Here is a 25307-nt window from a genome sequence, read left to right as displayed (position 1 = left end):
TATAATTTTTGTATATTTCCAAACGATGATAACCAAACCATTTTTTGTAGTAGTAAAATTCTTATATTTTACCCACGTGGGTGGGCAATAATTCATTGTTTATTGAGTTTAACCTGATTCATATTGCAATTATATAATCTTGTTAGGATATCGGTCTACAAATTCCTGCTGTCAAAATTAATGATTTAAAGTTGTAACAAAAAAACTAATTTAGTTAAGCTAATGTTCTAAACAGTGAAGCACAGTTCATTGGTTTGAACATCCACTTTAGAATATCATCAGGGTTTTGAATACATTTGCTATATTATGAAATATATTAATATCAGAAAATATCTAGTAAGTAAGTGCTTATGAAAGGAACCATATGTTGTCGAGTGTGCAGTAGCAGATTTGCCAATCCCCACTTGCTCCAAACCAAAACATCTTATTGAGTTCACATGATAGCTCAATCAGCTCGAATCTTAGTTGAATGGGTTCATTGCCGAGTCAAAAAATCTATTTCTGTTTTTAGCAAATTTCTTGCAACACCATTTGCATATCAGGTGATCCCACTTGGTGTCCCAACGCCAAGGTTGAGAAATATTTTTGCTAAGGTGAAGTAGAAACAGAATCAAGCACTACATCTGCATTACAGCGTCCTCAGTGATGGTTAAAAGATTAGCAGTCAAATGCAAATGTAATCCAGTATGACAGCTTGAGTTACTCTGTGTAAGAAAACACACTCTGCTGAATTATTTGTAATTGAGTTGGATTGTGGGTAATGCAGGCGGCAGTTTTTGACAAGGAAAAAAAATGATATGGAATAAACATGAGGATATCTCTGGTTCTGCTGCATCGATTTTGATCCTTTTTTTTTTAAACAGTCCATCATGAGTCCAACAATTTTATACGAGTGAAATTTTAAATTGGAGTACTTTTAAGGAAACATGATATAGGGGACTCATTGCTAAAATGCAGGTTTTTTGCAGTGCACACATTGTTCGATGTAATCAGACTGGCTAACTGTGGTTACTGTGGGATTAGCTAGTAGAGAAAAAGATCAGGCCGCATGCATGTTCATATCAGTTCTGTCCTCTCATGTGAGTGTTGGACCTGTACATTTCCAGTGAGTCACATCACAGGGAAGAAGAGCAGACTGACTGTGGCTCAGATCTGCATGTTACAGAAGCTGTTAGATGGCTGTCCGCTGGAGAGGCTTCAAGGCATGACACAGCAAAACAGACAGTATGTAAACGACTGAAACTGCAGCGCTTTGCACCGCTCTCTCGGATGGCACCAGTATTCAGATATATTATCTGCTACCACTGCGCCTCCATACCTGCTGGTTTATAACCTCAGAGGACCAGTGGGCTTCATTTGAACCTGATATTCTGATGATGATGATGCTCTCTCATCTGATTTGAGCTTGTCTGGAAGAGTGTTTTAAAACTCCTGCTCCAGTAATCAGTCCTGTGATTCATCAGTCAGGCAGTGGAGTGACTCACAGGGCTGTAGTAGCCCCACCCTGCCATGTTGTGTTTTATGGTCTTGTGTCTGAGAAGGATGGCATTACTGTAGCTTTACAGTGTGTACCCTGAGGTGTGCTCTGAGTTAATTGCTTGATATCCAACTAATGCCACAGATAAACCACATAGGAAAGGTCCGGTTTTGCAGTCTCTATGGATGGGGATGCATTTTCAGGTGTAAACAGTCAACTGAGGCTCCAGATACAATCTCGTTATGAAGCTGCTATCTTGTATGATGAAATAGTCCTGATAAAGTTTCTTAATGAAATGAATGAGATTCCCTCTGTTTTCAGGGCTAATCAACAGCGACTGCAAAGTACCACCGAGAGGAAACTTCATTACACCCATCTCAATCATTCTCCAAACAGCTGAGTGGAATAAAACTGCCCCCACCGGTTCCATACGACTCGGAAATACTTTCACATGAGCTTGCATATTTCCCTTTTATCGATCAAAGAGAGGAAGAAAATAAACACAGATAGGATGTCTTTTACAATCGATAGCTCTGTTAATGTTGAGGCCGGGATCTTAGGATGGAAACATAGGAGGGGAAAAAAAACAGTCATCTACCTGACATTCTCACTCCAGCTAACCCTCTCTGTTTCAGAGCAATGTTCACTTTCCTTCCTCGCTATCCTCAGATACCCTTTTGGTAACTGGCATAGTGGAAATATATTTGTATCTGGCCATGCAACAATGAGCGTCTCATGTCTGTTCAGTCTGCTTGCTCTGCAGATGAAATAAAAAGGTGGAAATGAGCGGAGACAAAAGTGAAGAGCAAGAGAGGGCTGATCTCCTCATCTACATATGAGTGCTCTCTAGTGGCCGTGAGGTGAAGCTACAGAGGCCCTTTGCTGAGCACAAATGGTTAGGAATCATTTCTCTCACTGGCAGATGGCTGACAGCTCTGAAATGATAAAGGGAGCTGGAGGAAAAATATTGATTCATCTGTCACCTTTGCTCCATTAAAATGAAAAAGAAAAGAGAGGGAGAAGCAGTGTGAAAATGTTGCATGGCAGATTACACATATGATGCAAACTCAAATTAGAGCTACATTATTCATATGTGATAGAAGAAAGAAAAGCAAGTGGACCATAGTTATACTATAGCAAAGATTATATTTGTGTTTACATTTAAAAATATGGTAGAAATAGCTGAGCAGTCACAAGAGGGATCATTTTTGTGGATGAATTAATTTGAACAATGCAAGAATCATAAAACATACTAAACATACAAAAACTAGGATAGGCCTGAATATATATTCTTTGTAAGATAGCACCAGAAGAGGAAAAGGAATGGTATGAGATTTCATTGAGTCCACCTATTTAGTGGCGTATTACACTTTGCACTGGTTTCTTTAATACGCAGAATATATTATTTTTCATCGACACTCTGCACTTAAAGAGGTACTCCTGTGATTTTGTATTGCACCTTTCATTTGTTAGGGGACTTGTAAGAGACAGATTAAAAAAAACAACAATCAAAATTGACACAGCAGAGACCAAGATATCCTAAAGTTTCATCCCTTGAATGTGTCATGCCCCAAAAATACTGGATCCTACATTTCCCATAATGCAACTTGATAGTGTCTTTCATTAAAACCCTAACCCTAACCCGTTTGTAACACAGGCTTTCTGTTGTAGATCTGTGGTGTCCATGCCCTCGCTGAGATGACCCTGATGACATGATCCAGGTGTTGTTTATTTTAGACTTTAGTAAGCTCCTAATACAACTCCCAGGTCTTGATTAAATTTTTTAACCATATTGAAATCTGCAATGATGCAAATGAACAAAAATCCAGCCCAGGATCATAACCTTGCTTGACAGTGTGTTGTGCAGTTCACACTATTTGTCTAAATGTGGATGATAAATGAAAAGACAAAAACATTCATTAAATATTTGTTTTTAGAGGCCTTTAATGAACACCGTTTTACATACAGGCAACACCTTTGACGGCCATCAGCTCGTCAGCTCATTGGTGGTTATAAATACATCAATACATCGATATTAAACTTCCAATGGAGCTGTAGTTTTGTTGTATGCTAACAAATGTATCATTACTTAAGGCACAAAGGTTTTAATTCTACTTGCAAGCCAGACTGTAGTAGACACTCATTTATCTTAGAATATGATCATCATATAATCACCAGCAACACATTTCACTTCTTTAGAAAGACACTAGTGGAACAGCAGCTGGCTCAAAGTCGATGAGTAAGTGACAAAGAATAAAACCAACTATATTATATATACATTGCTAATTTTAGAGAAAATGAACTGAGAGAGCTCAAAGAAGGCAAAAAAGACAAGAAAAACTAAAGAGAGTTACATTACAAAAACAAAGGCAGAGAACACACATTTGTTACATATTACATATTATTGTTACAATAATACTGCATGCGTCATCACTGCCCGGCAGAGGATCTATGGTACTTCTGAATGTTCACACATCATCAGATGAGCAAACTGTATATTTGAGTCACAGGAAAACAAAGGCACATTAAAATAGCAGCAGTTTGTACATGACAGGTTTCTCTGATGAATGAAACGATATGTTCCACCGGTTTAAGATGTAATGATGACTTTTGTATCTTTATCAAAAAGGTACAGGAGTTGTGCACCTGCGTTTAAGTCTAAATATGGTCCTGTGCTCTTCAACAACCAAAATGCAACTGAAATGAACATTTGAGTTAGACAGAAAAGGCAAGAAACAAACACACAAACAAATAAAACAAGCAGCTCTACCCCAGGGGACAGACTTTGAATAGATTATTGGTAGCGGATGAATCTATAGCTGCTTCCTGGTGCTGATGCAGTGACGTACTGAAGAGAGTGCTTCCTGTCTGTATCAGAATCATGTGGAAAAACCACAAACCACAGGTTGAGCACTGTGTACAGGAAATACATGACACTGCAAGTGAGCTTTTGAATGCAGTGATATCATGCACTAACACGGATTCTGTTTCAGTTTGATATCGTTTAAAGCATGACTAAGTATCATATGTTTATATCTTATAAATAAGTCTTCTAAAATGTTCAGTGTGAGTGTGTTTTTTATCAAAAATATATGTGTATAATATCAATTTACCTTTTAAGGATTTCCATATTATAAAAAAATATATTTTTAAAAAAGTTATTGTTGCATGTTTGGGTCAGTTTGTGTTCACTTTCCTAATTTGATACCCTACTACAGGAGTGATTAAAGGCCACATATAGACAATAATGTACATTCACTAAAAGCTGAGGCTTTGTGGTTGTCCATGTTCCTTTTCTTCATTGCATTTGAGAGAGGTAATTCTGAGAAAATACAGTATAACTGTTGTTTAGATTAATTAACCAAGAAGCTGCAACACCACCTGTGTGTGTGTGTGTGTTAATTTATGTGAGTTTATGCGCTAAAACATGTAATGTGAGGGAATCATGTGATACAATCCCATGGGCATCAATTCATCAGTGTGGGAATGCTGCTAAAAAGCATTTTAATGGGGACTTGAACTGTGATGTCATCTCAGGGCCTGTATTCATCTGGGGCCGTATTCATAAAGCTTTCTAGTACAAAGAGTTACTCCTAGTGACGAAATTCTAGGAAAATTAGAATTGTGACGTTTTCTAAGAATTGGTAAGAATAAAAGTTATTCACGAAGCATCTTCGCCCTAAAGAGAGCTCCTAAGGTGAAAAACTGTTAGGAGTAGGGAGGAGGACTTTTAAGAGGCTTAAGAGTTTCTAAAGTAGAGGAGAAAAATAGAAATAGAAAGACAAAGAGGTAGGAGAAATATTCTCCAAACGCTGATTGACAGTGAGTTAATGAAACACTACAGATAAGATGGTGCAGGGATGTTTGTGGTCGATCTCGTTAAAGATGCGCTCACACCTCCCACCCAACGCGACAACGCTATAATGCCAGAAAGTGATCACAACACTAAGATATTTGGCAGCTGGAAAAAAAAAAATCTACATGCCAACCAACACTGCTACTTCTATAGACTGGCCAACAATTACAGAAATAGATTAAAGCTGAGCCATTTTCCCTCATTAATATCAAATGGATTAACTACTAAAATGACCAGCATGGTGAATAAATATAAGCAAATAAGTGTAACAACTATCAGCATATGAACAGGCTACTGCACAAGTAGGCCTGTGGTTTCAAATGTTTCACAGGCTACTTTTAAAGAATGGCTCACAATTTATTCAACAGAGATGTTCATTACATAAAATAGTATTTATAATTACACCATGTCTTAATAGAGAATAAATTCTATGATTAGGCCTATTGATTTCACTGGCCATTCTGTCATTGTCATTAGAGTGATTTTTATTTTTTATTTTTTTGAACCAATCACATTTTAAAAAATGAGTCATACCTAGCAACAGGGTCAACCACACCTCCTAACTAAGGTAAGGGTTTCTGTCCCTTCCTTGCTCAGAAGTGCTCTGAGAATTTTCCTAAATCACTCCTTGATTTAGGAAAATTGAGGACTTGAGGATTCCTTGCTAGAAATGTTTAGGTTAACTGAGGAGCTCTCAGAGGATTCTCAGAATGTTTGTGAATATGGCCCCAGGTTTCTAAGAATATCACTGAATATCACATAACATATGAACTTCAGCGTGTCATGACATATGAGTCGAACTCTGATCACTGCTCCTTTTAGATACTTTTATGAATAAACAGTCCTTATTCCTGCTTTGAGAGACTGGGATCTTGTGGCACCGCCTGCTGAAGTTTTGCCTGTTATTGGCGCTCCCCTTTTTCTCCAGAGTCCAGAAAGCTAGCTCATCCCTGCTTCAGTCCACTTTATCAAATACTTGCAAAACTCTGCGGTTGAAGTCCTCTGGCTGGTCAGCGTATACGTAATGTCCAGCCCCACGGATTGACTGCAGGGAGGATGAAGCACAGGAAGAGAAGAGGGCGATTAAGAACAGGAGGCAATATGCCAAAAGAGGCAGTGAAGTGAGTATAGTTTTTACTGGAATTAATAAAAAATATTATGAAATATTGCTTTCATAAAACAGTGGAAAGAAACAATTATTTTCCACAAACCCCAATAAAAACAATTGTCTTATCACCAATCAGTATAGGACATCTTCAACAACGGCTAATGATGCAGTCGCTAAGCAACTGAGTGCTAGCATGTTGATCTTTTGGCTGGCAAAATTATATTTACCTGTTATGTGTTCACGTTTGTTGATTGGACACCTTTAAATAGCTTTAAACATGTCTCAGTCAATTAGAACAGAGGACACAACATTGAGATTTTCAGAAACAAACGCTCCAACTTCTAATTGATGTGATATGACAAACTCAGTTACTAAGTCAGTAACTAAATCATAATGGATAAAAAAGTAACACATCAGGAAACATAAATTAGTCCTGCTAAAAGCTACAATAACTAGCCCAGTTTAGATTCCTTTACATTGTCTCAAGTTAGAGTATCTGCTTATCTGAGGGGAAGCAGAATAGTTAGTCTATCCGTATCCTCCTCTTTTCATTTTATTTTGCCCTGAAATGTTTTCTTATCATGCATGGCATCAACATTACTTATACAGTACCAGTCAAAAGTTTGGTCATACTTTCTCATTCAAATGAATGGGAAGGTGTCTCCAAACCTTTGACTGGTACTGTACATCAACATTACCTGGTAAAAGGCATTGATTGGGATAGTTGTCTGCAATTACCTGTGGTTGGTGTGTTGTCTGGGTTTGTGAAGTTGGGAAGCTGAGTTCTTTATGTTATTAGTGTTCTTTCTTATGTGTTTATTGTTTGTATGTCCCTTATGGAATTATTAAAATTCATTATATGAGAAATACAAATACACCAGAACATGCACCAACGCTGCTGGTGGGAACACTAGTACATAGTAATTGTCAGTATTTTTCTCCAAGAATAATCAAAACCTTGCCAATAAAGTCTAAATTCATCAAAAAACCCTAAAACATACTATCACATATGAATGATAATAAAATAAAGCATTTTTAAAAAATGAATCAATACTGTGAGATGTGGTTGAAAGCTCTGAATCATGACGCAAGAGAAATTCATAATGGGGTACAAAGTATAATGTTAATTAATTCAATTAAAACCTTGAACAGTCAGTACATCAGAAACTTACAATGATCTCCACACGAGAGCGTGGCCTTGTCTCTTTGATGACGCTGCCTGAGTTGCTGTCGATGCTGGAGCGGGAGCCGTAGACGATGGTGATGGGGATGGCGGGCTGGAGCTGGTCCATCCTCTGCAGCATGGGTCTCTTAGCCCAGCCGTAGGGAATGGTCATATTCTTAAAAGCTGTTTCCCCACTGTGGTGACACAGAAGAACATGACTCAGCACAGGTCAGCCCTTGCTAATAACAAGGAGTAATGTGAGACACTAAAGATCTCAAATCACTACAACAGCAGCGAAGAACACACTGCTGTCATCGCAGTCATTAAGATGAGCAGCGATAATGAGGTTCGACAGGGAGACTGACACAGACAGACCTCGGGGTTTGCACGTTCAGGTGGTAGATGTACTCTGAGACAGTGTTGTCACTAAACATGGAGGAGAACTTCCTCTTGAAGTCGGGTCTCAGAGTCTGGACCAGAGTGGGACCTGCAGGGGCCACAGAGGAGACGCTCAAGTGTCAAAACCAGTCAGGTAGCCATTAAGAGATGAGGCGGCTTCATTATATTTTACATGATTATGAACAATGTGGTAGGTTGGAGAGCACACAGGAACTATGGTTTGATTTAATCTGTTCAAAGTCCGGACCAGTATATTTAAAATCATCTTTGGTGCAATTAAATCATGTGCTCATCATATAAACTACTTTCTATAAGAAGGAAACCTTGAGTATAGTTAGAAAACATTTTCAGCTTCACAAGGACTCACAATAGTGTACATGCTTACTTGTAAAATTATGTTTCTTTATTACATTTACAAATACTTTTTTCACATATGTAGTAGTTCTCCGCAAGTTAACTAGAGTAACAGTCAGTTCTGTTATGCTTAACACTTCTCTATTCCCTCTGCTTTCAATTGTAGCTCTGTTTTTCTTCTGTTTATCCCGTTGTGCTGTGGCCGTCACCCAGTTTTCTGTCAGGGATCATTAAAATCTCATTCAATCTAATTACTCAAAACAAGTAGTGTGTCTTTGCTGCCAGCACTGAGCTACTGTGCTATCTTTCACCACCTTATTGCTTCAGTCTTACCCAGTGGTCCAACAAGTCTCAGGCCAGCCAGGGGGTTGAAAGGACTGAACATGGCTCCGAGAGCTTTGATCCACACCGGGATGGGACGGTCCGCCTCTGCTGTGTCTGGACGATCGGGGAAACCCCAGGGCTCCACCAGGACTATATGCTTTACTCTGTAGGCCAGAGATGAAGAAATAACATACACAGACATTTGGGTTATATAATGTTTTGTTAGTACTGTTACTGGATGTATACATCAAATGAGTAAAACAGAGCCATAGAATGCTTAAAACTGTAAAATGTCTTTCACCATAACTTAAAACCTGGGTCTTTGGCCATCACCTATTTTGGTTATGATAACATTTTACACTGTAAGAACTTCATCATAATACTGTCCATTAGACCAAGTAATACAAGCATTCAGATGATCAGACAAATTGTAAAAACACTGAGGATTAATCCAATTAGGCAAGAAGTGAAAATAAATGTGTTACAATTGTCTTTTTCATTGTTAAACTATGTGTTCCCACAGCTACACTAAGTACTATAGTTTAAATTGGAACCAGACCGCTGCGCTGCAAGATCTAATGAATACTGACAATAGACAATGTTTTTTAACTTTAAAGTTTAATGTCGCTTTCATTCCCAAGTAAATGGTTTAGGTGATATAATTAAACTGGGGAGTTGTTTATAACCTGACTGATCTCTTACGTTGCTGCCCTGATAGACTCTGTATCAGAGGGAATGCCACATAGTCTGCATCTCTACAGTCCATCTGATAAGTTAAATGCTATCATAACTGACAGGAAATGATTGCCCAAACAAAGAAGTATAGGATGTAGTAATATATTAACAACAGCTGAAAATCTTGTTTTTGTTGACCTGGTTTAACCTCTCAATTTACTGCAGTGATGGAAGTAAATGGCAGTAAATAGTGACAACACAGTTTGGTGCTTTTCAGTACATTGTCAATTTTCATAATTTGATAGCTAAATTTTATATCCACAAATGCAAATTATCTAAATCCAAAACTAGTTGGCTGATGTTCTTTTCAGAGATCCAAAGCCAAGTGTACTCTAAGCTAAATGAAGAGCCACAAAAGTCTGATTACTGCCGTTGTACTAAGAGTTAAAACATGTCAACCTTTCATCTTCATTTAATTTTTTACATGGATGTGTTTATTTATTTTCCCTATCTTCTCTCTTTTGTTTTTAAATATATAATATTCTTTACTGTGCTGTACCATTTATGCTGTTGTTCCTTTATCTCCTTGTTTGTTGTTCTTTGAATGTTTTCCTGTGATTATGTAATACATCATTAATTTTTTTGGGAACACGGCTACATCTTTCATAGAAGTTAGACGAAGCAAGAAACACGAGCAGTCAGATGATCAGACAGAATAGAAACAAACCCCTAAGTTAGTCAAACTTATTAGGAAGAAGAAACAGACTGTAAAATGATTACAGTTTATAGACTGGCTTACTGGTTCAGCTTTGGTTTTAACATATTACACACAGTTATCCTACACAATCTCTTTCAGTTTCACCTCCAGATAAAGTGGTTTAGATAATCTTGTTTATGACCTGTCTGATTGTCTGACTCGTGTTTCCACGTTGGATGTTGTCGTAGTGATGTCACCTCAGCAGCTGATGATGAGAGTACAAAGTTATAAACACTGAAAATAATTACAAAGATAAGATCAAAGTTGTGAAACTAAAATTTGTCCTTTCAGAAAAATTGAAAAACTACATTCATCTTCTCTATCTATGGAGGCACTTCTGTGTTTCTATTTTGCAATCAAACAGAATAGGTTTGTAATCAAAAAACAGATTTGAGAGCAAGACTATCCACACTGCAATCAAAAAATGTTTTATTGCAAGTAAAATATATTTCTGATTAAAATGCGAATCAAAAGTTTTGCTTGCTGTTGAGCTGAATCTTGTGGGCGGGACCTATGCTGAAAGATGTAAGAGATGTCTCTATTGGCCAGTCTTGATCGGAGTGACAGCTTGGCAACATCCACAGTTAGTAAATGAGCATTTTTGGATTTGCAAACAAAATTTTTGGATTTGCATTTTAAATCACAAATTTATTTTACTTGTAATTTTTTGATTGCAGAGTTGACAGTCTTGCTCTCAAACCTATTCTGTTTGATTGCATAACAAAGACACAAAAGTACCTCCATATCTATCCACACAGTCCTGGTTGTAGCAGAATGGAAACTTTGCCTGCATACAAGCAAGCATCATGGACACACTGCCAGTGCACCAGAAACCATCAAAAATCTGAGCCAACTGCACCACACTGTCCAACATTACACACAGTACAAATTGCTTTTCGGATCTCAACTTGTAATCTATGATGTTGTTCTGCAAGTAAACAGCAGGCTTTCTCTTTAGGCAATAACATGAACAATGAGCACAGTTCAGCTTAAATAAGGAAACATTGTATGCTCCTGACCAAAAGTGATCCTGATCCTGTTATAACTTAAAGGCCATTTGGAACAATGAGATAAAAATAAGAGGACAGGAAGAAGGATTTTTTTAGCGTTACTGATGAAGGAGGGTGATAAAGGATTGAGGACGTTTTATCAGACGTCCCTCGGGGTGAGCAGGGTGCCTGCTGGAAGCTGGGAGTTGGAGATTCAGGAAAGATACAGGCTAGTGGGAGGAGAGAGGCTTGGAGGACACTGCTGTTATCTCTAGCTGCCAGCACCTACAGGCACACCGCTACAACTCTATCCTGTAAAGATGCTGGCATGTTTTGCTACAGTCGTGTTAACACTAAAAGGGCAGAATCATTATTTAAACACTCTTTAGTGTAAAGTAACATTTTTCTCCTTCTGTGCAGCTTCCTTAGTTCTTTCCTCTATCAACAGCAGTGGTTAAAATTAATTCTTTTTTTTTTTTTTTTTTTTTTTTTTTTACAACTTGACAAGACAACCTCCACTTAAGGTCCGTGTATTCTCTTATTCTAGAGCTTTTGACTGCATCACACTGGCTTCATCAGCAGATTAAATTTGCTGTATATGTTCAAACTTTTTGTTATTTTGAGGACTTCTTTTAGGACTTCTCGTCCATGTTTGCCTAAAAGTTGAGCTTGACAATTCATTCTTGACCTTGGAAACAATGACAAAACAATATCCACTCAAGGTTGACTTACTCACTGACAGTATCACATGGTCTTGATCAGCAGATTAGACAATGTTCACATTACTATTAATAGGAATGATGGCCAAAACTATGAAAACATTACATTTGTAATACATCTTAATAATACTAAACCACTTTCTTTATCCTGCTAGCAGTCCAAAACCCAAAGATAATCAATTTACCTTCACTTACCTATAAGATGATTCTAACGAAGTAAGTTGGTAAAAACTCAAGTTGAGCTTCATAAAATATCACAAAAGGTTTAACTGCTGGATGTTTCAGATACATCCACATTCCCTGACTGATGCTTTGCCCCTGGTTAAATATTCATCGCACTCAATGCAGCTCATATCAACAAGATCAGCACCAAAGGAATAAAGATCCCTTTTAAATTAAAAACAACACAGCCCTACAGTAAGATAAGATAAATCCCATAATCTGCATTCACCTGCTTGGATATTTAATAGCGTATGACACAGCCAGGTATCCTCCCAGGTTGTGTCCCAGCAGTACCATGGTCTCCAGACCCATTTTGGCCCTCCACTGCTCTATGGACTCCACAAACTGGTCCTCCGCCTCCTGGGCATCTGAGGAGAACACGGGCCGGCTGCTCTGGCCGAAGCCCAGCAGGTCAAAAGCGAAGACGGGCCGACGCTGGGACAGAGCATCGAGGTTCTGAGCCCAGAGGCCCACACCACCTCCGAAACCATGGAGCAGAACCATGGGGGTTTTGTTTTTCACACTGTCAGAGCTAAAGGTTAAAGTCCACAGCAGGTTGCCATTGGAGATGGGGATGTACTGTTTGGTAAAAGTGCTGTTTACACCTGTAAAGACAGAGAACAGAGAAATTAGAGTGTAGGCCTGAAAAAGAAATGTAACAGCAATTTTGTGATTATTTCTTTTAACTGAAAGAGAGAAATAAACAGGACTGTTTGTGTGTAAAGTCTCTCCTTTGTTCTTAGTGACTACTAACTAGCTTCAAACTAGTGATTTACTAAAACAGGCTGCACCATTACCACTCAAAAACATGTTTTTCATCTTGTTCCTACAGTTGGATGATTAGGCCTCACTGTGCAGAATGATGTATGTGTAGAGTTTAACAAAAGGAGGCTGTTTTCACATTCATCTGCTCAAAGTGGAAAGTTTCTCTGAGCTCATTAAAAACCAGATTTTAAGACATCACAACTAGTTTGGAAGCCAATCCTGGTCCAATATTCAACATACGGAAGTGTAATGTGGAAACCTGAAGCCTCCAGTGTACATACACTGAGAATGGACTACACAGTGAGATAAGAGACCTCTTGTGTCCAGCAGTTAAACTTTTAAAATTAATAAAATTTGCATATTCATAAATTCTGGAATTTTAAATGAGAATGCTATTTTAAGGATTTTAATGTGGTAATTATACTTTTTTTTGTGGAAAAAGCAATAACAAATAACAGTTTTAGGGGCCAAAAGATAAAATAAATTTAACTGCCAGTCCTTTGTGAATGTAGGTTTGTCTTTGTTTTACTTAGAACTGCATACCTGGAGAAATGTGTGTGTTTCAGAATTAGCAGTATTCATGCAGTTTACAGTTAGAGGGAAACATCTGATGATGGTAATCAAACTGACATCATTTGGTAATTTAGTCCAGTACTACAGGCATGACGTTATTGCATAACTGTAATTTAGAGGTATATTGTGTTTCTTCTGTGAAGTGTAATGTACAGTAATGTGTCAGGTCAGATATGTTGACTATATTCCTTATTCTTTTACTCAATCTAAACACATCGCAATAAGGAAATGTAAATATTTAGAGACAACTTATCTCTAAGAACTTTTTTATGAGGTTGTATAGTGATGCATTAATCTCCACTTAGTAAACATGTTAGGCTATATTTGAACTTTGGAACAGCTGGTGGTGTAACTGGCTTGTGGGTGTATGACAACACTTTTATATATAGTTTTATATGTAGAAAATAAGTTCTTATTATTATTATTACTTCTCTCGTTAATAACACTCTCACACTCCAACACTCATACGAGGTAAAGGACTAAATGTTTGAGAAGAAGACAGAGTAGCTTGATCCTTACATTGTAGCATCCTGTCCTCTGCGGTCTTCAGCTGGCTCTGAGAGGTGGGACACCATGACGGCAGCCAGTTGGGGATCCAGCACCACCTACACAGAGAGGAAAAACTCCACTTCAATCATCAGGTATATGAGCTTCATCCTCACAAACTTCAGAAGGGACATGGAGTTAATGCAATGTGGGATTATACGTAAAGAATGCATTTCGACAGAAACGGAAAAAATATACATGGAGAGAGGGTACAAGTTAAAAAGTGTTCGTGACGGCCCAGGACTTTAAAGAGTACAGTTTGTGGATGGTCAGAGATGAGACTTACCTCATTGTGGTGTCCACGTAGCCCCGCACACTGCTGAACACACTGTGAGCACCAACAACAGACAGCATTTTCTCAACAGCCCTGGAGCCAAAACAGAATGAAACAAAAAGTGGATAAGAGCAAAGATCACTGACTGTCTGCTCTGGGAGAAAAGACATAGTTTTCTGCGATGGTAAATTATAATTGTCAGTCTAAGACAAATGTATTTAACAGGAGAAAAAACCCTACTATATCAATGCTCTGACTAAACAGCAATGTGCATAATGTTCAGACTGTGTTATCTTCTCTCAACCAATATTTATGGCACATAAATAAAATCATTTACAAATGAACACAGGTCAAAGTGTCAGAACACTATCTTTGAGCTCTCTTACACAGGAGGGGCAATAAACCTGTTTAGCCTGACAACACAGGTAAATAACTCTGGGCTGCATGTTCACCTGTGTGTGTGTGTTTAACAGGGTTCGAAATACGGGGGAGCTTAAAAGGACATGAGTTCCCCAGAGAGCCTACTTTGAGGAAATTTAGGGGGAGCTCTACAACATCATCCAATTTTGTGTCACAGGTTTAAGATTTTGATTTTCTGTACATTAAGGTTCCTGAAATAAATTAAATAAACTAAGTTTATGTTGCCATGTTCAAGTAGTGAACAGTGATGTTGCCTCCAGGATGTTTTACTATGCAGTAGGTGGTTCTGTGTTGTCTTGCTAGCCTATGGGTACATCTTTTCATTACAGGATTTGAGTCCGTCACTACCAAACCCCAGGACCAGCACCGGGCTGTGAAGCCAATTTGACATAGTGGCCAAACCGTGTAATTACAACATCACGTGACGCTATTGGGCCCACAAAGACTTTTTCCCATAGACTTACATTGTGAAAGAGATGTCTGTAAATCAGCAGATACATTTTTTTGAGCATCACAACCCCTGCAAAATGACTTGTCTCTCAATCAGAATTTGATCCGTTAAGTCTGATCACATTTCGAAAATCTAAAAGAGCTGCACGATTTTATTGTTTTATCCACATTCAAGTTAGCTGGAGGACTAAACCAGAAGTAGCCGGCTCGGCCAGCGAAGGTCACTAGTGTGCTTGCTCTGTGGGCCCAATGATCCAGGTAACTTAATACGCGGAAGTCGAACTTTTTTGGCTTCATGCGCCACTGAGCAACTTTCATAGGAATTAACAGGCCCTGCCTCCGACGCTGTATCCAGTTCTCTTTATACATCCAGCCATCTCAAAACTCTTAGCTGTGGTCGAAAAGTAGGCTATGTTGTATCGTCTTTTCCTAACCACTTTTCCTTGACCTTGATGGAAGACGTCACGAGGTCATGGAAAGATGTGAAGGAGAATTCATAAGGATTTAGGAAAAGACAACCGAGAGAATCTGACTGCACTTACACTGGGCTATGTAATTATGCGATGGTGGATGTTATTGATGTGGGTCTGCTGTGGTGAAACTACAATGTTCTGAAGATGGACTACAAAAAGTGCATCTTAGATACTTCGTCTGGTCATTCTTACCATGTTGTTTCATGCAGGCTATATAAACGTGGACAACATGGTGAAAATATTACTTCATACCAAGGTCGGAACTGAATTAAAAAAATGGAATATAGACTACCAGTCACAAAACTGAAACGACATGGTCACACTGAGAATGCTTGCTCACACTCACCCTCCAGAATCCCAATTATTGTATGAAAATAAATGATAAATGTATCCAAGATAGACAGAACATGTTAGACCTACATCATCTGACTAAAAATGTCTCATGTCACTTTTCTTGAAAGACAGACTTCTGTGTTACAGTTAATATGCTGATTATAATCTGTTATAAATGCTTAAGAACCATCACACAACTCAGTAAACACCTTGAAATGTTGATTTGATTTTGCTTTGAAGTTGTTATGGTTGATACAGGCTGTGGATGTGTAATGTGATAAAATAGTTGATTCTCCAAAGATATTACTATCAGATAATCAATCAACACTACTGCACTTAACAATTGGCCAATAACCCATCTACCCAACTGAGTAGTATATATCTTCAACTGGTGGCCTATAAAGGGCAGCTGGTGAGTATCAGAGGTTTACAGCAAAATGGGCGAAATGGAGCTGGCTGCTGCTGTGTGGCTCACCTGACAGTAAAACCCAATAAACATTCATAGGAGGAGGATATGACTTCGGAGGCTCATGGAATTGTGTTCATGTTAAGAGATGCTGATATTTGTTTTGGACATAGATCACAGGACATCTTCAACTGAACATACTATCAAAGCATAACTGAAATTGTTCCTGCATATCTAATGTGTTTCTACACAGAACATTGCTGTTGTTTTGTCTTACACAACAATAATGCATCATTAGATTTAAAAATGAAAAAAGGAAACTCGACCAGCTCTTATCATGGCTGCCACTAAGATACTTCCGTTATTTCACTCAGTTAGGAACCTTCTTAAACAAAAAAAATACTATTCATCCGTAGCTTTTATATCTGCTCCGAGGAGAAGGAAGGATCTCTGAGGAGCCACGAGCGAGGATACACGAGAGCAGCCTTCACGGAAATCTTTGACACGCCCCCTTATTGATTATCAGTTATTGATTGGATGCTGCTGCTGATCAGACTGATCTGATATATTACAACATCACTGCAGTTTCATACAGCAGTGAAGACAATTAACAGTAAACTGATGTGTATTTTTATTTTATTGTGTATTATATTCTATTTGTTTTCTGATTCACTATAATTATAAATCTGTTAATTGTCGGTCTGATCAACAAAAGAACCATAAACAACTTTCTTCATTTATTAGAAAGATTGTTCTTTTCATGATCTGTTATTTCCCCCATTAACTGTTATTATGGATAAAGTTCAAGTAGGGAGAGTCTGTCTCTCAGCAAGAAACACATTAAAATACATTTGTATTTCACATCAGTTATCTTCATTTCCATTCAGTCTAATGTGAGGCTGAAAATTCCTGAGCGTCGGGTTTGATATGAGTTGCACAGCTGCTTTGGCAGTGATAACTCTGCACTTTATTAGTATTAGCACAGTGCACATGTGTGCAGACAAACTCCATCAAGAGTCTACAGCTGTTAAAGCCAACTGACAGCTGATCCAGCTGTGATCAGCTCCCGCCGTCACCAGAAACGGACGCCGCTGACACTTCAGAGGAAAAGACATCTAATTTCTCTAAAAACGTATATTTCCTCTCTCCTCGCATCTTTTCCTTGCGTCTCTCCATGCATCCTTAACTATCCGTCCGTGTTGTCCGCAGCTGTCCGTGTGCGCGTCCGCTCGGGAGTATAAATGAAGCTTAAGACGCAAAGTAAGGACGCACGTGAGGGAAACTTTGATGCAATTTAAGGGACTTGAGATGTACTCTATGTTTTGTGTAAGACCGACAGCTGAAGCTGTGGACATTTTCCGATCATGTGATGTAACCTGCCTGTAGGTCTGGTCTGTTTAAAAGCGTAGCGCAAACCATTGGCCGGTTCACTGTGTGGAGTTTTTTTTTGTTGTTGTTGTTGATATAAAACATTGCAACAGTCAACTGTTTTTTTGTCTCTTTATGATAACTGCATGGCTAGATTTTCTCTGTATGAAGTGTTATTGACAGTATTGACTGTATGTAGTAACAGTAGAATGTTTTCGCAATAACCCTGCAACTGACCGTCCATGTTTATGAGAGTGTCTACATGAATAAGTCTGACTTTTGACAATAATAGATGACAACAACATGCAGGGAGTTACACCAAATAACAATATCAGAAGAAAGCCAACAGATATGAGTTGTTGAGTATCTCTTGTATTACAGCGCATACTGTCACAAACAGAGGCTGAGGTGAGTTAAAGGAAATACTCACCCTGCGTTCGCTGTCACCGCCTGCTCGGCCATACTGTAACAAACACTCTCTGATGCTTCACGCAGTCACGTGGTCTGAGAGACTCTGACGTAGGGCCGGTTGAGGACATTAGATTTGTTGTTTAAGATAACTCCACCGAGCGGTGACTTCTTTACCTCGAAGGCGCACACACGACGCGTCTGTCGCCGCTCATCGCAGCGTTTCATTTTCCTCTCTGTAACACAAAACAAGCGCACCTTGCTACAGAGCGTGAGACGCTGCGGAAGTAGCTTTCCTGTCAAATATATAAACACTGCTCAGCAGAGGAGACAACTTTGGTAAGGAAAATACATTTGTGTCTGAATCGAAAAGTAATTTGGGCATATTAAACATAACTCTAGATCATAATGTTTGTGCAGACAGCTTTTTGTGCAGCATAAAATGTAACACTGTATAAAACCGCAGTATGAGTCATTAAAATGTTAGCAAAACTGTTGAAAGTACCGATTTAAACTTTTACCTGTCTTCTTTGATAAACGACTTTCACGTTTATTTAACTTGTAAGTACTCATATATAAAGTACATTTATTAAACAATGTATTTTAATGACTAAAGATAAAAATATATAGATTATGATTGTACATATGAGCCATACGAGCCAAGCAGGTTATGATGTAATTCATATTTAACATATAAAAGATGAAATGAAATGAATGAAATTTTAATCGTCACAGCAGGAAAAAGCACGAATGTAATTCCTAACATTAACAATGGCTACACTCAGGAATCATTATCATTAAGGTTATTAACAAGACCTGAGTTTTTCCTGATATTACAGGTCAAAATGGCCTGAATAAATCACTCTCCTCATGTGCTTTCCCAGAAACAAAAGACTAGTCTGCACCACTGCACTGGTGTCACAATAACATGTAAAAGTGAAATGCTATTTGACTTACCTGTGAATATGAAATGTGTAAATTACTAACTTGTTTTACCTGTTATATGCCATCCTAAAAAAATAAAGCATGTTTACACATTCACACCCCGATCTCTTATTCTAACATTTTAAGCCAAACATAAAAAATCTCTACTTCTCTTGAACACCTTTCACAATGTTGGAAGAAAAACAGAAATACTTCCTCTTATTCAGTCACATGTTGCTTATTGGTGAAACTAAAAGTGTTTGTGATATGGAAGGAAGTTCTTGAAAGAGGAACAGATATTGTAAGAGAAATAAACACTGATTTTAACAGCCTTGCACGCAGGTGCTTTCTATTAATCTGGCTGATTAGACATTTTGCTCTGGTTGATTATCACCAAACTAAGAATAGGCCACAGTAGACATTTTAGACATTTATTATAAGTGTTCCAGTAAGTTATGACAGTAGGTTAACATGCACAATGTCAGGAGTTTGGAAGTGAAGCACCTAAATGAAAGCCATCATTCGTTTTTATAAATTGTATTATTTGCACCTGTGCTTTACCACCTTGCTTGTCAGAGCAGGAAAACCACATGTGTTAATTATGATATATTGCTTTTCCTGTTAGGTGTGTCAGTGAGACATGTCAGTGAGGCAGGATGTGATGGTTCTTAAAGGCAGCTGCAAAGGCAAATGCAGCTGTTCTTAAAGGACCACTTTGCTGATTTCCAGCCTTATCTCTACCTATCTGAATTAGGGATAAAGTGTGAAAAACAACAACATTTTTAATTTTCTATGTCTGTGGGGAGCAGCAGCACAATCTGTTGTTCTTCTGGCACCAGCGCCATCATTTGATGTGTGCTTTGATGTAGTTGGGAAGAACTACAGGCTATATCTGTAGTGTTGCCTTCAAGGACCATCAACTGTGGGTCTCCCAAAACACCCCGCCTACTATGTTATGCTAGCAATAGGGAAAAGCAGATGCTAAAATATCATACTGCTAAATACTTTAAAATATCAGTATATTTGGAAGAAAACTAGTTTCATAATATGAGGCTGAATATATTGCTGTTCAATCAGACATAACAGAGTGTGGAGGTGGAAGCGGCCACTGCAGTGACATTACAGCCGCAGCTTCACAGTGCAGTTTCTCACACGGATGGCATCGCGCGCAGTGCATTCTGGTTGTTGTAGGATTCCCCCTTAAGAGTGGAATGGGGAATCTACAGCCTTTTTCTTGTTTTTTTCTACTTATAGGGCACAAAATTCAAAAATAATAATCTGAGGGTGGTAATGTTAGTCTGTCCATTTGTCTGGGGACCCAAAGCCTGATATGGGCCCATAAAACAGAGGATGAAGAGGACTCCTTTAAGTTCTAGATCCACCATCAGATCAAAGTCTCCTCTTGTACACAGTAAATATCAAAATGTAATCAGTAGTTTGGGCCAACCTGGAAAAAAATTAAAATGATCACCCTTTCCAGAGAAGAGGCATGAAACTACAGCCTTATGTTCAATAAATATAAAAATAAATACAATTAAAAAATAATGTTTTGAAAAATACCTAGAATAGTTGACCATGTGTAAAAAATAGATTACAGAAACATTCAAGTAATTAGATACATAAAGAATTGCGTGATATAAATATGATTGATAGCATATTGATTGTTGCAGCAGAATTTCAAGCCAGTTACATCCTGCAAATGAAAATAACAACCTGATAGTTTACTTGAAAAACACACATTGGTGGTAAAGTCGGTTTGTTTAAAATGACCGCGAGCGAGCCCGACACGTTCGGTTGGTTTGTAGTTTCACGTCCACAGCGGCGGCGCTGTTAGTAACGTCGGTGGGTGTGACAGCTGAAGTTTGCTGCGCAGCGTCGTGACGTGGAACATAACTGAAGTCCACCGGGTGCAGCAAGCTTCAGACTTTAAACTACAGTCATGTCGTTTATAATCTAATCTGACTGTTACAGAGCAGCAAGGCCAGCTCCCGCCCCGAGGCTGGATCACAGCTTTCCTGCACAGACAGACAGAGAGACGCAGACCTGGGTGAGTACCGAGCACAAACCTCAGTGAACCAGAGATTTAGACTAGTGTGACTCTGGAATGAGCACTGTGCAGTCAAAACTATGTGCTACTGCGCTTTAGTGCGACTTCTTGCTGCTTTTACATGAATGTGTGTGTGACTAAATCTTACACGCGTCGCTCCCAGATAAACTCCACCCCTCCTGTTTGTGAGTGTGTGTGTGAGTGAGAGAGAGAGAGAGAGAGAGATGGTCAGCTGTCTCTGTCAGTAGGCTGTATCTGTCATCTGTACTAGCCACTGCCCTCACAATTTATGAATGTGAAATAAATCAAGTCCTGTTACAATGAATCATAGTAATGACTCCACTTGTGATTAAAGATCACTTCAGGACTGTGTGCGCACGTGTGTGTTCATGAGTTCATTACACACATCAGATCTCGACACGCTTTGTAGTGAGCTTGACAGTAAATCTTTCAGAATATTTAATTTAAACCAATATATGTAATCTTATCCTGTTTATCTCTTATGATTCTCATTATGTGGTTTTGTTATAGTGCACAATAGCGCCCCCAAGAAACAAAGTGTGCAAACAAAGCTGGGAAATCTAGGAGGAAATCTGAGGATTTTGTTTATTTCAGTTTTGTGTATAATCTTAAGCAACTTTTATAATAATTTTATATTATTAAATCAGTATATCTTTTATAATTCTGATGTAGATATCTTTATTATATCAGTCTTTACCTTTTTTTCCTTAAATTTTCTCTGGTACTCACCTCACCTGTGGTGCAGGTGTCCTGGGAGAGGTGATGATGCTGCAGGAGCAGTCGGGAGACGGCGGCGGCCCCAGGTTCACTCCTCTGGTGGTGCTGGAGCTGGTCTCGGACATCAAAGAGGAAGCTGTCGCATGGCTGCTGAGCAGGATAAGAGACCCACAACAGAATGGAGGTATGGAAGTCATCTGCTCCCCGCTCATATCTGTTCCAACTATTTTCCATTACATGTCTGCGTTATTATCATATCATATGTGCTCTACCAGGTGCTGAGCTGCTGGTGGAGCAGTTGGGCCCTGGAGTCGGGGCTCAGGAGAAGGAAAACCCCAACATGTTCCTGGTGGGGGCCTCCAGACAGAGGCTGCTCTCTGGCGCTGAGGATGCTGGTCTCTTTAAGGAGTTCAATGATGGATCCATGAGGGGCTTCACCTGCTCCAACAAACATAACTTCAAAGACTTTCAAGGTAAAGTCCAGGAGGAGGCCTGCATGAAGGCTGGCGTGTGGCTTGTGAGTATTTCTGCTGAAGAAATGAAGTGTGAACTAACTGTGACTGAGGTTGCACCATGATGCGGTACCAGCCCATATGCAACCAGAAGAACAGATCATCATTTTTATAGCATCTATTGAGGAAGGCCATAGTGACTTGCAGGATACAGCTGCATATATGTGTATAGCAGACATTTGCAGGAAAAGCACAAGTGCAATTAATAACATTGATGATGGCTGAATGCATAGAATGTATGTGAAGAAATGTTACTGTATATAGATATATCTTATAAAGTCTTCTTATACATCTATGGCTGAATCCCATTTAGTTTTTCTTGATTCATGACCCTGGTATAGTGCATAATGATTCACCAGTGTGGCTGCTTTGGACGCTTGCCACTGACCCATCAGTAATTGTCATCAGTTCCACCCTTTTTCCCTGCTATTACAAGTCAAAACTTCTGCTGTGAGAATATAAAGCATCAGGCATAAATTTCTCTGATAGGCATTAGAGTTAGGTTATGATAGCCGTTTCCATTTTTGGATCTGGTTTTATGATGGTAAAAAGACTCGAATATAATGAATTACCTATTGAATCTTTAAATCTTCTTTCTCTTTTTACTTAGCAAACAGCAAAGTTTGCAAACAGCAGTTGGCCAGTCATTTAGCTGATACTGTATCAAATATTAAATCAATCAGGCAAAACTTGAGGTCTTTGAATGTAAATCATTGAGTTTGTTTCTTAAATATTGATTTATTTATACTTTTTTTTTTTTTAACTAAAAATCGTTGAAATCTAACACTTAAGAGATTTAGAAATGACTCAGATTCAATAACTGGGTTCAATACTAGTTTAGATTTGATCAAATGTAATCAAAGCCCTACCCTAATAGACATTCATTTGATGAATGACTTGGAATATGCATGTCCATGTCAGAGTTACCACTGTGTATACTATGTGTTATACAGTAAAGGCACGTTAAAGGCTCTTGTCAGCCTATTGACACATGTATTAAAACACAAGAAGCTTAATCATGATCATCCTTTATTGCATCAACACAAGACACAACAAAAAAAGCAACAGTGAAATGTAGAGATATGTCCAGTCGAGCTGAAACTATTAGTTAATCAATTGATTAGTTGAAACAGAAAATTAATCCGCAGCTATTTTGATAACTGATTAATAATTTCAGTCATTTTTCAAGCAAAAAGTATTACTGAATTATTCCCCACTCTGAATCTCCAATGTGAGAATTAACTGCTTTTCTCTGTTTCCCATCTCTGTAAGCAGAACATCTCTGGGTTTTATCTGTTGATCAGATGAAACAGTACATTTAAAGACTTCATCTTGTGCTCTGGAAAATTATAAGAGACACATTTCACAAGTTTAATTTAATTTGTAGGATTTATACATAAAACAAGAAGAGAAATAATGATTAGTTGCAGCCCAAAAGCTCAGTTCACGATTGTAAATGCGAGTGAGTCACTGCTGTTTGATCTCAGCTGACCGAATCATTGCCACAACATTACAGCTCTAACAGCATGTCTGTCCTCCACAATCAAAAGAGCTGGAGGAAAATTGATGTGATGTACCGGAACAAACTGATGTCATTGTACCTGACACACTCTGACCGCAGTATTGGTCACAGTCTGAAATGACTGGCCTCACTATCACAGCCTATCAGCTGTTTAACATGCCTTTGTTGTAAATGTCACAGTAGCTGTCTGTCTCTGATCTGTTCTGTCTCTCCAGGGGATGGGGACAACTTCCTCAGTATGGCGGAGTGTCAATACATCATTAAACATGAGCTGGAGACATTACGAGCCAAAGACGAGACTCACGTACCGGGATACACTCAGGCCAAGCTCTACCCTGGGAAATCTATCAGTGAGTGTTTATTCACCTCCCGCTCTGTCAGTGTCACATTCACATCAACTTATTTGCAGTGAATTTAGTGGTAATGATTAGTCGGAGACGTGGACGATATGACAATATATTTACCGTGAGACTATATACTGTAAATTTGTCAACCAGCAGAGATATCGCCATAGAGTTTGTACTTTTTTTAAAATGTATTTAGTCATTGTGGGAATATTGGATTTTAGTATCATTTTTGCATCAGTTTAATTCATTGGATTAGACAGAAATGAACATTCCCATCAATTTTCCTGAACATTTAAAACATCACAATATAAATAGATATGAATGATATCTATGATATAAAATTATGTATACCATGATAGCATTTTGTCCATACCGCCCACCTCCAATTAGTTAGTTAATCAGTTAGTTGACTGACAGAAAGTTAATCGTCAACAATTTTGCAAATTGATTAGTCATTTAAGTCATTTATCAGTTTGCTGGTTACAGCTTCCTAAATGTAGGAATTAGCTTTTCTCTGTTTTATGTTTTTGAACATTGAATATTTTTAGGTTTAGGACTGTTAGCCAGACAAGACAAACAATTTAAAGACGTTCTATAGACTGAACAATTCATTTGTTAATAGGAAAAATAATTCACAGATTAATTGAGAATGAAAATAATTGTCACTGAAGTATCTGAGACCAAAGCAAACGTTGCTGAATGATTAGGTTTGTCATCGTTATTAATAGCAGTGATTATTATTGTATACATTATGCAAATGTAAAATAATCAATAAACAATAGCTACTGAATGCTGAATCTTACCTAGTTGATGCAGAATCAACATAATCAATGCTTTTCTCCGTCTTTCTGTAACAGATGATTTTTAACTTCAGTTTCAGTATGTGACAAGATTTTACTATTTCACCATCTATTGTGGCACATTTACATTTTTCCTCCAGTTTATTGTATAGTTTCTTAGTATTAGTAGTGAAGCTTTTAAGTTGCAAGAAAAGAAGGCAGCAAGACTTTGCCTCCACCTTAGGAGCAGGCTGCCCCCCCCCCCCACATCCCCTCTGTGCCTACCTCACTCTTTGTCTTTCTTGCTTTCTCCGTGGGTGCAGTATGGAAACAATAAATATGCAAATGTCGTGAAATATTCCCAAAGCGAGATAAGG

General features: G+C 38.4%; 2 protein-coding genes across 5 annotated transcripts in view; one reads left to right on the top strand and one right to left on the bottom strand.

The window, feature by feature from the left end:
• Positions 1–3414: 3414 nt before the first annotated feature.
• Positions 3415–18221, bottom strand: abhd5a (abhydrolase domain containing 5a). Its single transcript, XM_042423400.1, has 8 exons — positions 18084–18221; positions 14216–14296; positions 13903–13988; positions 12275–12650; positions 8693–8847; positions 7982–8093; positions 7614–7800; positions 3415–6378 (listed from the first exon to the last, which is right to left on the bottom strand). Exons 1-8 carry the CDS (start codon positions 18113–18115, stop codon positions 6289–6291), a joined length of 1119 nt encoding a protein of 372 aa, XP_042279334.1. The 5' UTR covers positions 18116–18221; the 3' UTR covers positions 3415–6288.
• A 105-nt stretch (positions 18222–18326) lies between these two features.
• Positions 18327–25307, top strand: part of ano10a (anoctamin 10a) — a 39215-nt gene continuing 32234 nt past the window's right edge. For 2 of the 4 annotated variants that reach the window (XM_042423398.1, XM_042423399.1), the window contains exons 1-4: positions 20841–21032; positions 21799–21954; positions 22046–22243; positions 24020–24154. In XM_042423398.1, coding sequence (XP_042279332.1) covers positions 21816–21954; positions 22046–22243; positions 24020–24154 — 472 coding nt within the window. In that variant the 5' untranslated portion in view covers positions 20841–21032; positions 21799–21815. Of the gene's footprint in view, positions 18401–20840; positions 21033–21798; positions 21955–22045; positions 22244–24019; positions 24155–25307 lie in introns of those variants that run through there. The other 2 variants (XM_042423397.1, XM_042423396.1) reach the window with 2 other exon arrangements.

This window comes from Thunnus maccoyii, chromosome 10, assembly GCF_910596095.1.
Source record: "Thunnus maccoyii chromosome 10, fThuMac1.1, whole genome shotgun sequence".
NCBI lineage: Eukaryota > Metazoa > Chordata > Actinopteri > Scombriformes > Scombridae > Thunnus > Thunnus maccoyii.
The sequence above is the reverse complement of the archived record's forward strand: the minus strand, read 5'-3'. Positions and strand labels throughout refer to the sequence as shown.